The following is a 16117-nucleotide window of genomic DNA, read 5'->3' as shown; positions in this document are numbered from 1 at the left end:
GCAATCTCACCCAGGACCCTCAGAGGCTAAGAGGCAACCTGGTGAGGAATGGCAAGGAACAGCTGGCCTTTTGCTCTGGGTTGTCAATGTCTTTGTGATCAATGATCACATTTATATACATATACTATCTGTATATATATATATATTTTTTTTCTTTTTTTTTTCTGGTAATGGACTGCCTCTGCAAACCATTTGGAAGGATACACACACAAACATACACAAATATATATATTCTCTTTTTTGTGTGTTTTTATTTCTAGCTTCACCTCTCTCTTTCTCTCTCTCTCTCTCTTTTCTCCTTTTCCTGTTTCTAACTTTTCCTTAGGAAACCTCATAGAGCAGCAGAAAGAGAAGACATAATCTGGATTAGAAGAGGCAGAAAATAAAACAAAAAGGCAACTTTTGCTTCTAGGCTCCATAATAAATGAATGTCAGAATTAGATGTCAGAGCTCCTAAAATAAGCCCTTCCAGAGTTTATCACTAAAAGACAGGTTGTAAGTGATGGAATTAACTCAAATGACATTCCCGGAACAGTTCAATTTTACTCTTAATTTTTTGAATTGTACCATTTCTGCAAGTAGCTGATCCTATCCATTACATTTTTAAAATCTAGTCTTCATTTTTTCCCAAATGTATACATATACATAGTTTAACTCTGCAAATAGTACCATCATGGAGGAAAAACAGATCTTATCATGGAAAGGAAGCTCCCTGCGCCCCCTGCTGATGACTGCTTTCCAGAAGTAACTGCTTTAAGCTCATTTAGCTATTTTATTCTTCCTAAATGTTTAGATCACCAATTCTTGATTTTTTCAACTTGAGATATCATCTACTAAGTTCCTACTAGATGAAGATTTAGTGAGCTTCCCCCTCCTTTCTCTCTCTCGCCCTCTCTCTCCCTCTCACTGTCACTCCTGCTCTCACATACAGTGCACCACGTCCACCACAGATGCACACAATTTTCTTTTTGGATTCATCCAGTACCATAGTCATTGGCTAGATCAATGTTCAGTGCTTACACACAGCTGAAGCTGAGCCATGTGATATTCTATGGTTATTTATTTTCTTTATAATCTTTAATTTTTCTGGATTAATTCATTGTGGGTTTGTTTATTTATTTACAAGCCCAATAGTCATTTATCCCCCAATTCTCTTCCTGAAGTGTAAATACACTCATTTCATTTTTATTCTCCCATTTCACTCTCGGAATAACCTCAGTCTTTGGGGTACCCTTGCTGCCACCCTCAAATGCCATCTGCAAACAAATGGCGAGATTGGACAATCGAATGACTGACTTCGTTAAATAGTCACTCTTGACTATTCAAGGTCTTGAGATCTGAACAGGTGCCACATAACATTAATTTCACAATCAAAGACATCTTTAATAAATGCCAGAGGGATATTATGGAATAAGATATATTTTTGCCCAGACTGAAGGCCTGTCTCCTCCAGGGAAGACACAAGTAGCCAGGGAGGGTAAGAGGAAAGGACTTAAAGGAAACAATTTGGTTTTCACCTGACACACTTCCTTCTCTTTGCTGAAATCGTCCCAGAAGTTGGTCACCACGAAGGCCCCATAGGCACCTTTTAAGGCGGTCTCTACAGACGCTTCATCATTCAGGTCACCTTTTACCACTTCGGCACCGAGGTCCCGGAGCACCTGGGCATTTGGTCGAGTCACATCCCTGATCAGTGCTCTCACCGCAAAATTTTTGTTCTCCAAAATGGCCCTGGCCACAGAGCCACCTTGAGCTCCTGCAGGGTCAAGGGAAGAAAAACACAAGAAGGATCAGGGAGAATGTTCACTAAAACAGTGGTCCGAAAGTCCCATCATTCAGAGTAGAGTTGCTGTAGTACCCACTCTAGGAGTTGCTACATGGTACTTTCAATATCCCCATGGTTTTCAAACGAGGTTGCTCTCAGCCTCTTCAGAAGATATGGCAGAAGGGGAGCGGGAGAGGCTTGAGGCAACCAAAAGTGCAAGAGAGCAGGGTGCCTGACTCAGAGGTAGCATCAGGTCTCTCAGATTCAAGAAGGGCAAGTCTACCTGTATCTGATTGTAGATCTTATATTGGGGTTTTTCACATAACTTAATTTTTAAAAGAGTTTCCTAGTCTATATATTTTTTAAAAGTTTGAAAGCTTGCAAAAGTTTTTTATGGCATTCAAGGTTAACCACGACATGATCATTAACTGGCTATTTTATTCATTCTGTAAATGTTTACAGAACGCCCTATGAAACAAATCAGGTGCAGTGTTGAGTTACTGACATTTGGTCTCCTCCATCAAATGGTTAGATACCTGTCCTGGATATATTTTTGTGCTTCCAGATCCATGTTCTCTTTTTCCATTCTGCTTAGCCCTGGAAGGATGGACTAAGACACTCCATCCAGGGGCTCTCTTGCATTTAAGTTGGGTTTAGGCAATGGGAAGCATCACCAGAAGCCCCAAGGGTAGGAGAGGTGACCCCCTTCACAACACTGCCCTCCCAGATTCTGGTCATCTCTCCTGCCCTTTTCTCCTTCCTCCCACTACTTGCTTATTCCTTATGTCTCTCTTCCTTGTCCACCTTTATTAGATGTTTCTTCTAGGATCCCAGCTAATACACCAATAATAATCCTATATTAAACTCTGCCTTTGCACACAGAGTGTCAATCAATGTTTCATAGTAAATTTCCTAGTAGTAAGTATGAACAGATAGCCAAAGTTCATCAGGTGTTTGAGGATAGCCGCCACCATGATAAGCAAAACTAAAATACAAATGCTGAAAAACACAGAAATAGGACAGAGAACCAAAGGAAAAAAATTAAAAATAATTAGTATTCTCTGAGATTGAAGGAGATTTTGCATTCCAAACACTACATCTGCCCCAAAAAGGGGAAGGAGGAAGCAGAAGAGAGAGAGCATTCAGAAGACATGAAGAAGCTCTTAAACATTTATTTTAGCAGAAATAAAATTTCAATAGAAAAAATTGAAATCTCTGAAATTAGAAGAGGGGGAAAAAAACAAAAAATGGCATATAGGAGAGAAAATAATTAGAAGATCAAGCCACGGAAATTCCAGAATTAGAGAATAAAGAAATTGGAAACATTGAAAGTATCAAAGATAATAATTATTATCATCATTAGTATAAATTATAAATAATTACATTATTACTTCTGATTATATTTTATTATCAAAAATCAGACTTTTTCAGAATCCAAGGATACTGACTGACCTTCCAGATTGAGGGGTCACCAAGTGCCCAACACAAAGATAAAGTTCCACATTATGCACATTACTGTAAAATTTCAGAACCCAGGGTGCTATGACTTGGTTGTTTGTCCCCTCCAAACCTCACATTGAAATGTGAGCCCCAATATTGGAGGTGGGACCTAAATAGGAGGTGTTTGGGTCATAAGGACAAATCCTCGTTAACAGGTTAATGCCCTCCCTCAGGAGTAAGATCTCACTCTTAGTTCCCTCAGGACAGTTGGTTGTTGAAAAGAGCCTGACGTCTCCTGACTTCTCTTTCTTGCTTCTTCTCCTCATGTGATCTCTACATGGATGGTTCCCCCTAACCTTCCAAGTAGAAGCTGCCTGAAGCCCTCGTGAGATACAGATGCTGACTCTTTTTTTTTTTATTATTTGAGTTGGAGTCTCACTCCATTGCCCAGGCTAGAGTGCAGTGGCACACTCACGGCCACCCCAGTGGCCACCTGCTGGGCTCAGGCAATCCTTCCACCTCAGCCTTCCAAGTAGCCAGAACTACAGATGTGCACTACCATGCCTGGCTAATTTTTTTATTTATTGAAGAGATGCGGTCTCGCCAAATTGCGTAGGCTGTTCTTGAACCCATTGTCTCATGCAACCCTCTCACCTTGGCCTCCCATAGTGCTGGGATTACAGGCTTGAGCTGCCATGCCCAGCTGATGCCGACTCTTGAACTTTTCAGGCATCAGAATTGTTAGCTAAATAAACATTTTTTTCCTTACAGGTTACCCAGCCTCTGGTAATCCTTTATAGCACAAAATGGACTAAAGGAATAGAGATAAAAGAGATAAAGGAACCTTAACTAGTAGGGGATGGGGAAGGCATCAATTCAAAGACACTGGATAAAAATGGCACCAGCTTTTTGTTGTTTTGCTGTTTATTTAAACACCAAGATGCTTGACTTGGCTGAGTATGGTGGCTCATACCTGTAATCCCAACATAATTTCAGCACTCTGGGAGGTCGAGGCAAGACAATTGCTTGAGCCCAGGAGTTCAAAACCACCCTAGGCAACATAGTGAAACCTTGTCTCTACAAAAATAAAAAAAATTAACCAGGCATGGTGGTGCACACTTATAGTCTCAGTTACTTGGGAGGCAGAGGCAGAAGAATCACCTGAGCCCAGAAGGTCAAGGTCATGATGAGCCATGATCATGCCACAGCACCACAGCCTGGGTGACAGAGTGAGACCCTGACTCAAAAATAAAAAATAAAAATAAAAAAAATTTTTTTCCTTAAGAGAAAACTAGGACTTATTTTTTATTTTATTTTATTTTATTTTGAGTTGTAGTCTCACTCTGTCGCCCAGACTGGAGTGCAGTGGCCGCTCCCGGACACTGCAGCCTCGACCCGCTGGGCTCCGGCGATCCTTCCGTCTCAGCCTTCCGAGTAGCCGTAATTACAGGCGTGCGCTACCACGCCCAGCTGATTTTTTTTTTTTTTTTTTTTTTTATTGTAGCGATGAGGTCCCGCCAAGTTGCTCAGGCGGGTCTCAAACCCGTGTGCTCAGGCAATCCACTCACCTCAGCCTCCCAAAGGCACGGGATTACAGGCTGAGCCACCGAGCCGGCTAGGACTTATTTTTTAAAGAGTAATTTATCTCTTCTTAAAGAAAGATTGACTTACATGTAACAGCTACGTAGAAAACGTTATAAAATTGTCCTTCGTCTTACAATGATAAATGAAAAGCATTAAAATTCTCCAATTAGACAAAGTATGCAAGAATTTTTTTTTCTGCTAAAACAGTGAGAGTAAAATAACTTACTGGAATGTTAACTAAAGTGCTGAATGAGCACTGCACTAGTGGAAAAGAGGTATTTTCAGAGAACCAGTATTTATCCCTCTCATCTCCATTCGGTGTCATTTAAAATTCAAGGAGGGACCACAAAAAAGTCAGAATTATCTTTTGGAGGGCAGGCCCTTTGTAGTACAGGCCTCCCCTGCTAGATAAGTGTTCTAGGAACCCATCGTCATCAGTATGCCAGCTATCATTTTTGTGAGAGGCTGCATTAGGCTTCAGAGAATTGTTTTGGGGAGATTCTTTCAACACGTTTACCCATTTCATGACGGATGATTTACGAGAGCACCTGCCCACACTGCACTGCGTGTTCAGCAGTTTTTGACCCCAAACGGCATGACCTCCATCCTCCACCCTCCCTATTCACTTGATCTCGCCTCCTGCAATTTTTTTGTTTCCCCGGATGAAAAAAAATCTTCAAAGGGAAATGTTTTGCCTCTTGTGGAAGAGGTGGAACAAAAAACAACAGAAGCACTAAAAGCCGTCAAAGTTGACAAGCTCAAGGCCAGCTCACTGGCTCAGCCTGTAATCCCAGCACTCTGGGAGGCTGAGGTGAATGGATTGCCTGAGCCCTCGGGTTTGAGACCCGCCCAGGCAACTTGGTGGGACCTCGCCTCTACAATAAATAAAAAACTAGCCGGGTGTGGTAGCGCGCGCCTGTAATTCCAGCTACTTGGAAGGCTGAGGCGGAAGGATCACCGGAGCCCAACAGGGTGAGGCTGCGATGGCTGGGAGCGTGCCACTGCACTCCAGTCTGGGTGACAGAGTGAGACTCCGACTCAAAAAAAGAAAAAAAAGTTGACGAGTTCAATAACTGATTTGAACGGTGGAAAAAGTGTCTCAAAAAAGTGTATTGCATCAAATGGAGAGTACTTTAAAGGTGACTGAAGTTTAAACATGTAAGAATAAATTCACAATTTTTAAAAAATAAATCTCAGTTTTTTTGGATCTCCCTTCTATATGTATTAAAAGGGAAACAATCCTTACCAAGTAAATTCAAAGGAGTTTATTTGAGCAATTAAAAACAAAGCAAAGCCGGGCTCGGTGGCTCAGCCTGCCGTCCCACGCTTTGGGAGGCTGAGGTGAGTGGACTACCTGAGCCGGCGGGTTCAGACCCGCCCGGGCAACTTGGTGAGACCTCATCTCTACAACAAATCAAAAATTAGCCAGGCGTGATAGCGCGCCTGTAGTTCTAGCTACTTGGGAGGCTGAGGCTGAAGGATCGCTGGAGTCCACTGCACTCCAACCTGGGCGACAGAGTGAGACTCCAACTCAGAACAACAACAACCAACAACAACCAAAAAAGCATTCTTGCTTCTGCACTCCAAGCAGTCAAGGTCTTGGGCACCACCTGCAGTGCTGCCTCTGTCACTCTGCCCATTACAAAGCCAACAGCTCCAAGCATGAGCAGTTCCTGAGGCACTTGGAGCAGTCAGAGGTGGTGGGCACACTGACCAAGGTGTTGGTAGCCTTATAGGAAGAACCAGAAAAATCTAGTAGTGCTTTTGATTTTGTTTTTTTGAGTTGGAGTCTCACTCTGTTGCCCAGACTGGAGTGCAGTGGCACACTCAACCGCCACCACAACCTCAACCTGCAGGGTGATCCTTCCACCTCAGCATTCCAAGTAGCAGAAACTACAGACACACGCCACCATGCCTGGCTAGTGTGTGTGTGTGTGTGTGTGTGTGTGTGTGTGTGTGTGTGTGTGTGTGATTTACTGTAGAGATGAGGTCTCACCAAGCTGCCCAGGCTTGTCTCGAACCCCTGGGCTCAGGCAATCCTCTCGCCTCGGCCTCCCAAAGTGCTGGGATTACAGGCTGAGCCACTGCACCGGGTCACTTTTGGTATGTAAAAGCATCACTTAGGAGCTGCTACCACAGAAAATCCAGAAATAGAGCTGCTTTGCCTTAGAATTGGAGGCATGAAAGAGAAATATGAAGCCATTGTTGAAGAAAATTAAAAACCGAAAGCAAAACTTGCTCAGTATAAATCACCTCAGAAGAAGAAGCATGCAGAATAGGTTTCTTCTTGGTTGAAAAAACACTGAAAAATGGTTTTGAGTGACTTGGATAATTTCTATAGTATATATTCTTTTCTGAACAGATGCTTTAGAACTTTTAATGTGTTAAATTCGCCTATCACACCTTAACTGTAATAAATACATATGCTTAGAATCACCAATACAAACTCAATATAACTTTCTTTGAATCTTAAAGCAGAGAATCCAAAGTAAATCCTGAAAAAAACCTAAACACAGTCATCTAATTCATTGTCTGAAAAGACATCCTGCTTGTTCATCTGAATGATGATGCTGGTTATATTCTCTCCTAAGAAGTTTAGCATGGAGCTATTCCTTGGTGTAGTTCAGAATATGAGCACAGATACAGTCATTCTTTTTATTAGTATTATTTCAATAACTTTAGGGGTGCAAGTGGTGTTTGATTGCATGGGTGTACTGTACAGTGGTGAAGAAGTGTACCTGTCACCTCCAGCAGCACGCATCATGCCTGATGGGCAATTTTTCAACCCCCACTCTCCTTCCACCCCCATCCTCACAAGACTCCAGGGTCCTTTAACTATTCTACATGTCTTTGCAGCCTGTTAACGTAGTTTCCACTTATAAGGGAGAACATGCGATATTTGGTTTTCCATTCCTGCGTTGCTTCACTTAGGATAATGGCCTCCAATTCCAATTCCATCCAAGTTGCTACAAGAGACATTAATTTCATTCTTTTTTATGGCTGAATAGTACTCCATGTTATAGATATGCATAGAAACTTTTCTTTTTTAAAATTTTTCTATTTGGTATAATTTTTTAAATGTTAATAGCTTTAGGGGTACAAATGATTTTTGGCTACACAGCTGCTTTGTATAGTGGTGAAGAAGTCTGGGCTTTAAGTGCATCTGTCACCCCCATTAGTGCACATTGTGTCTGATAGGTAGCTTTTTATCTCTCCCCCTTTTCCATCTTTCCCCTTAGCGGCCTTCAATGTCCATTATATCATTCTCTATGCTTTTGCAGACCCTTAGTTTAGCTCCCACTTATAAGTGAGATCATGCAGTATTTGGTTTTTCATTCCTGCATTACTTCCCTTAGAATAATGGTCTCCAATTCCATCCAAATTGCTGCAAAAAATATTATTTTGTTCTTTCTTATGGCTGGGTAGCATTCCAGTATACACACACACACACACACACACACACACATACATACATATATATATATATATATATATACACACACACATACACACACACACATATATGCATACATACCACATTTTCATTATCCACTGATCAGTTGATGGGCATTTATGTTGACTCCACATCTTTTCAACTGTGAATTGTGCTGCTATAACCATCCGGGTGCAGGAGTATTTTTGTATAACAACCTATTTTCCTTTGGGTGGATACCAAGTAGTGGAATTACTGGATTAAATGGTAGATCTTAGGTACAGTCACTCTTTAAAATGAAGATGACACTGTTGTTTATAGTCCCTATAGGCAGCTGGAGACATGAGCATGTTGTTTATATAATTAGGAACAAATAACTGTTCTTTGTCACCTCTTTGCCATAAATAACTGTATGTGTGCCAACTTGAACTCTGACACCATGTTTTCCCTCTATGCACTCATGCTCTGTCTTACAATCTTGCCTTGCTTTGCTCTGTGCTTTAGTGAGTCCTAGTTGCCCATTGGTCTTTCTGTGCTGTTTTTCAACTTGCTTAATAATAACAGTTACCCTGATTATAATTTATATAACTTTAAACACGATCACACTGTTCCCCTGACTTACTTAGTGGCTTAGTTGAGCACAGAACAGAGGCAATATAATCATACATAAGCTGGGCTGAGAAGGGGAATGAGCCATATATTATGGAAAATTATCGTTTGTAGGTACAATTATATTGTGCTTTTTTCCCCTCAAAGTATTTTTCTAGCCTTGAATTCATTTTATCTTCATTAGACCTGTGAAGTAAGCAAGACAAGTATAAGAAGAGGTTGGGTACTGAATTTTTAGACCAAAAACTGATGTTAATACAAATGATTTACTAAATGTAGAGCCTTGGGCATATCAGTTAACTGCTCTGAGATTCACTTTCCCAACTGATAATGAGAAGACTATGCTGCCTACCTCACAAGGTTGCTGTGAGGGTCAACTAAGAATGTATGTAGAAGATTTGTAAATGATAGAACACTAAAAAAAAAGAAATTGCAAGTCAGGCAATTCCAAGACCCAAAATATGCTCAGAGAACTCCAGCAAATGTGATCTGACACCACTTGTAGAAAACAGAAGTAAGGTATACAGACAACTTAGTTGATTACAGAGTAATTGGTTAATTGGTTACAGATCCTCCTACAATTAAGTAAAGCTTAGCTGTGTGATTAAACTACACTGGATTGCTCTGTCAGGCCCAGTGTAAGGGCTGAGTCTAAATCAATGGTTTCCTACAAATTTTATTTTTATATTGTATTGTAGTTTGTATTTTTTGAGTCGAGTCTCACTCTATTGCCCAGGTTGGAGTAGAGTGGCACGATCACAGCTCACCATAGCCTTGACCTCCTGTGCTTAGGCAATCCTCCCGCCTCAGCCTCCAAAGTAGCTGGGACTATAGTCACCTGCCAACATGCCCTGCTTTTTTTTTTTTTTTTTAGGCCAGGTCTTGCTGTGTTGCCCAGGCTGGTCTCGAACTCCTGGCCTCAAGCAATCCTCCCATCTTGGCCTCCTAAAGTGCTGAGATCACAGGTATGAGCCACTGTGCCCAGCCCCAAATTTTATTTATCAGATATCACTGACCATTTAGTGGGAAAAAAACCCAGACAATATTCTTGTGCACATACAGCAGTTACTTTATATACATTAAAGGAATGGGGAAGGGAGAAAAATGAAAGAACAGAGTAAAACTATACTGTGTTAGTCAGGATCTGGAAGAATCAAATTGTCATTTTCTAATTGAGAATATGTTCTTGGCTCTGTTTGGTAAAAACAGAGTTCAGGGATAAAATAGGTTATCTTTTTAGTACCACCTCCTGTCTGCTGCTGGAACACATCAATCATATCCGCATCCTCCATTTCCAATTATACAGGTATATCTGTTTCATTGATTGGCTGCCAGTCAAATCAGAATCCGATTTGCCTCAGTGACGAACTGTCATTCACAATAGGCTTTCATTAGGTTGATAAGTGGTATATGCCTTTTACTCTTACACTGCACAGCAGAACCACCCTACCCCACCACCTTCAAATTAATCATTGCTCTCAGTCCTGACTCCTTCCTTAGGCTTCTGGTGAACCATGGTGACCACTAGAGGCTCATCAGCTGTGGCTTTACAAAAGAGACACCAGATCCACACTGAAGGAGCATGCAAGCAATAACACCAGCAATGGCAGAAAAAAGAGGCAGCCACAGTAGAGGAGCAAGAGGGCACAAGCACATCCTGTGCTCCCTACCTTCACCCTTCATGCAAGCATCAGACTTCTTTATTGGAACAGGTGGAGTAATGCCACTAGGCAAGAAATTAATTTCTATCTAGAATGCTAAACTTAGCTAAATGATCAATCAATTCTAACGATTCTACATAAAGTCATTTTCAGATACTCAAGTTCTCAAAAACACAATTCCCAAGCACTCTCTCTCTGTAAACTACTAGAGGATGTGTCCCAGCAAAATGAGAAAGTAAAGCAAGCAAAGGAAAACAAGAAATTGATCTAACATTTACAGAATATTTCATCCAATAGCTATAGAGGACACTTTCTTCTCATTGGTACATAGAACATTCTCCAATATAGGCCATATATTAGGCCACAGAACAAGTCTTAGCACATTTTAAAAAATTAAAATCATATCAAATATTTTCTAAGATCCCAAAGGAATAAAACTAGAAAGCAATAACAAAAGGAGCATTGGAAACTGTACAAACACATGGAAATTAAACATGTTTCTGAATGATCATTGAATTAATGAAGAAAGTAAGAAGAAAAATTTAAAACTTCTTGAAACAAAACAGAAACACAACATATAAAAAACCTATGGGATACAGCAAAAACAGTATTAAGAGGGAAATTTACAACAATAAACATCAAAAAAGTAGAAAATTTTCAAATTAAAAAACTTACTGATGCACAAAAAGGAACTAGAAAAGCAAGAACAACCAAACCTAAAATTAGTAGAAATAAAGAAATAATAAAGATCACAGCAGAAATAAATAAAATGGAGGTGGCAAAGCAAACAATATAAAGGATCAACAAAATGAAAAGTTCGTTTTTTGAAATGATAATCAGAATCAATAAACTGACTAGCTAGACTAACCAAGGAAAAAAGATCCAAATAAACAGAATCAGAAACAAAAAAGGAGGCTTTAGAGCTGATACCACAGAAATAAAAATGATTATTAGATACTTTCATGAACAACCATATGCCAACAAATTGGAAAACTTAAAGGAAATGAATAAATGACTGCACACATACAACCTACCAAGATTGAACAAGGAAAAAAATAGAAAAACTGAACAGACCAATAATGAGTAATGGGATTTTGAATCAATAATAAAAAGTCTTCCAACAACAACAAAAAGCCCTGAACCAAATGACTTTACTGCTGAATTCTACCAAACTTACAAAGAAGAACTAACACCAATTTTTCTCAAACTATTCCAAAAAATTAAAGAGGAAGGAATTCTTTTTAACTTATTCTACAAGATCAGCATTACCCTCATACCAAAATCAGACAAAGACACAGCAATAACAAAATTACAGTTCAATATCACTGATGAACACAGATGTAAAAATCCTCAGCAAAATATTAGGAAGCCAAATCCAACAACACATCAAAAAGACTATATGTGGGGCTGGTTGGTCTCTACCTATGTGGCTGCCCCCAAGCCTCCTTGTGGCTGCCTCCTCCCCCTTGGACATGTTCAGCCAAGGACAGGGCGACTCATGGCCCCTGTTGAGGGCCCACCCCTCGGGGTGCCTGACAGGTCCATGTGATAGTCCAGCGGCCCTTGCAGGGCCTCACTTGGGCCACTGGAGGGGGATGGGGAAGGGGTGCCCTTGGAGTGCATCCAGCATGTGACTGCCTCTGCCCCACAGCTGAGGCCAAAGCCTCACATGTCCAGGTGCTAGTGACTGTCCTATGTTAGAGGAGGCTGCTCTTTACCCACCCTCCCAAGAGGCTTCGTGAGTGAGTGATCAGAGACATTGAGAGGCAAAATTGGAAAAAAGAAAACATTCATCTTTTGGGAGAACAGATTATTTTGGCTGAACAACTTGAAGCTGAAAGGAGAAGATACTGATATATCAGCAAAAGGTTCTCAAAAAACATGACTTGAATGTAAAATGTCAGTGGGACACATAGCACTGAGTGCGTGTGTGCATGTGTGTATGGAGGGTAGCTTAGTGACACAACTTTTTTCTGGCACTTTCCTTTTAAACTTGACCAAATAAAGGACAGTGGATCATATATTCATATATCCTAAATTAAAAAAAAAACACAAACAACTATACATCATGATCAAGTGGGATTTACCCCAGGAATGCAAGGATGGTTCAACATACTTAAATCAATAAATGTAATATATCACATCAATAGAACGAACAACAAAAACCATATGATCCTCTCAACAGAGACTGAAAAAGCATTTGACGAAATTCAACATTCCTTTATGATAAGAACTCTCAACAAATTAGGCATAGAAGGAACATACCTCAACATAAGAGAGGCCATATAAGACAAACCCACAGCTAACACCATACTGAATGAGGAAAAGCTGAAATCTTTTTCTCTAAGTACTGGAACAAGACAAGGATGCTCACTTTAACCACATAAAATATGTTTTATTCAACCTAGTTCTGGAAGTTCTAGCCAGAGCAACCAAGCAATAAATAAAAAGCATCCAAATTGGAAAAAAAGGAAGTCAAATTGTCTGTCTTTGCAGACAACATGCTTTTATAAATAGAAAAACCTAAAGATCCACCAAAAAACTCTTAGAATTGGTAAACAAATTCAGTAAAGTTGCAGGATACAAAATCAACATACAAAAAAACAGTAGTGTTTCTATACACCAATCATGAACTAGCTGAAAAAAAAATCAAGAAATAGCTACCAAATAGGTACCAATAGCTACCAAAAACCTAAAATATCTAAGAATAAATTTAACCAACGATTTCTACAACAAAAACTACAAAACACGGATGGAAGAAAGTGAATGGACACATACACAAAAAGGAAATATATTTCATGCTCATGGATCATTGGATCATGAGAATTAGAATTGTTAAAATACTCATATGACCTAAAGCAATCTACAGATTCAGTGCAATCTTTATTGAAATACCAATGACATTCTCCACAGAAATAGAAAAAAAAATCCCAAAATTTGTGTAGAACAACAAAAGACTTCAAATGCAATCCTAAGAAAAAAGAACAAAGCTAGAGGCATCACACTACCTGACTTCAAAATATACAAAGCTATAGTAACCAAAACAGCATGCCATTGATATAAAAAAACAGACGCATAGACTAATGTAACAAAATAGAGAACTCAAAAATAAATCTATGTATTTACAGTCAACTGATCTTTGATAACATCACCAAGAACATACATTGAAGAAAGGACAGTTTCTTCAATAAATGATTCTGGAAAAATTGGATATCTATATGCAGAAGAATGAAACTAGATCCCTATGTTTCACCAAATACAAAAATAAACTCAAACTGGGTTAAAGACTTAAACATAAGACCTAAAACTATAAAACTACCAGAAGAAAATATAGAGTAAATGCTTCAGAACATTGGTCTAGGCAAAGATTGTATGACTAAGACTTCAAAAGCATAGGCAACAAAAACAAAAATAGACAAATAGAACTGATTAAACTAAAAAGTCTGCACAACAAAGGAAAAAAATCAACAGAGTAAAGAGACACTCTGTAGAGTAGGAGAAATATTTACAAACTGTTTATCTGATAGGGGACTAATATCCAAAATACTACAAGAAGCTCAAGCAACAACAACAACAATAATAATAATAATATCATTTAAAGTGGGCAGAGTGTCTTAATAGACATTTCTCAAAAGAAGACATACAGGCAGGGCCTGGTGGCTCATGCCTGTAATCCCAGCATTTAGGGAGGCTGAGGTGAGAGGATTGCTTGAGCACAGGAGTTCAAGACCAGTCTAGGTAGCATAGTGAGACCCCCATCTCTATAAAAAAAAATCAAAATATTAGCAGGGCATGGTGGCATGCACCTTTAGTCCCAGCTACTCAGGAGGCTGAGGTGGAAGGATTGTCTGAACCTGGGAAATTGAGATGCTTGGTGAGCCGTGATCATGCCACTGCACTCCAGGCTGAGCAAGACTTGATCCAACTAAAAAAGAAAAACTGCAAATGGCCAACAGGTATATGAAAAACTGCTCAACATCACCAATTATCAGGGAAATGCAAATCAAAACCACAATGAGATGTTATCTCACCTCAGTTAGAATAACTATTGCCAAAAAGACAAAAAATAACATATGCTGGCAAAAATGCAAAGAAAAGGAAACTCATACACTGTTGGTGAGAATGCAAATGAGTGCAGCCATCATGCAAGACAGTATGAAACTTCCTCAGAAAACTAAAAATAGAACTACCATAGAATCCAGCAATCCCTCTGCTGAGTATTTATCCAAAGGAAAAGAAATCCCATATAAAGAAATCAATATATCAAAGGGATAACTGCACCTCTTGTTTATTATAGCACTATTCACAGCATCCAAGACATGGAATCAACCTAAGTGTTGAACAGATTAAAAAAATGTGGTACACATGCACCATGAAATACTATTCAGCCATTAAAAAAAAAAAGAATAAAATCACGTCATTTGCGGCAACATGGATGGAATAGGAGGTCATTATGTCAAGTGAAATAAGCCAGGCACAAAAAGACAAATATCACATGATCTTACTTATCTGTGGGAACTAAAAAATTTGATCTCATAAAGGTAGGGAGTAGAATGGTGGTTACCAGAGATAAGAAGCAGAAGGAGGGGAAAATGAAGATAAGTAGGTCAAGAGGTACACAAATACAGTTATATAGAAGTAATAAATTCTAGTACTTAATAGTACGGTGAGGAAATTATAATTAAAAATTTATTGTATATTTCAAAGTGGCTAGAAGATTTGAAATGTTCCCAACACAAAGAAATAATAAATGTTTGCAGTGATGAATATCCCAGTTACCTTGATTGACCATTACACATTGTATGTATCAAAGTATCCCATGTACCCCATATGATATTTTGCACCACATGTCCAATGAGGTATTTGCACAATTATTAGGTATCAATAAAAAGTTAACTTTATAAGCAACTTTAAAAGATCTGAAAAAAGAGTTATTTAAGAAACAATTTCATTCACTGTAATAAAATAGCACATAACACATTTAAAAAGAAAGAAACCCAAGAAACAGGAACCAAACTCAGGAGAAAGGTAAAGAGAATTATTAGATTGATGGGGAAGGGAAGATGCATGAAGGCTGAAACAGAAAAAAAGGAGCACTTGAGGAAGGAGGTCTCCATAAGTGGGGATTGGAGGGAGAAACAGAACCAACAGATGAGTGATATGCCTGACCATGTTGAGAGGAATCCTCCCGTTTTATTTGAGAGATTAGAGAGAAATGAGTAGACACAGTAGAAAAAAAACTAAGCAAATAAAAAAACAAAAGCAACTAATAATTTCAAGACAATAGGAAATTATTTAAGAGAAGAAGAGTAGTCAGTGTACACACATGGTACAATTATGAATAGCAATCACATAGTCATAATGGGGCCCATATTAGTCCATCATCTATATGAAAAACACAATCTGTTATAAACTACATAGGATGGGGGTAAGGAAGACTGTACGTGGGGGTTGGGATGTGGGAGAGCTAAAGAGAATGGGTGCCCTCCAAAAATGAGAAGTTAAGAAACAACAGCATCACCACCTTATTTAGAATATGGAAGCCGGGCTCGGTGGCTCAGCCTGTAATCCCGCACCTTGGGAGGCTGAGGTGAGTGGACTGCCTGAGCCCGAGGGTTCGAGACC

The 16117-nt window shown here is 39.4% G+C and overlaps 1 protein-coding gene and 2 pseudogenes across 1 annotated transcript in view; 1 reads left to right on the top strand and 2 right to left on the bottom strand.

The window, feature by feature from the left end:
- LOC103260893 (nmrA-like family domain-containing protein 1) overlaps positions 1–16117 on the bottom strand; it is a 33461-nt gene that overhangs the window by 10351 nt on the left and 6993 nt on the right. The window contains exon 2 of the mRNA XM_008058551.1: positions 1518–1756. Within this exon, the coding sequence (XP_008056742.1) occupies positions 1518–1756 (239 nt within the window). The remainder of the gene's footprint in view (positions 1–1517; positions 1757–16117) is intronic.
- Positions 5385–7068, top strand: LOC103260891 (annotated as a pseudogene).
- Positions 9965–10347, bottom strand: LOC110595680 (annotated as a pseudogene).

This window comes from Carlito syrichta, unplaced genomic scaffold, assembly GCF_000164805.1.
Source record: "Carlito syrichta isolate Samal-C Ts95f unplaced genomic scaffold, Tarsius_syrichta-2.0.1 Scaffold303378, whole genome shotgun sequence".
Taxonomy (NCBI): Eukaryota; Metazoa; Chordata; class Mammalia; order Primates; family Tarsiidae; genus Carlito; species Carlito syrichta.
The sequence above is the reverse complement of the archived record's forward strand: the minus strand, read 5'-3'. Positions and strand labels throughout refer to the sequence as shown.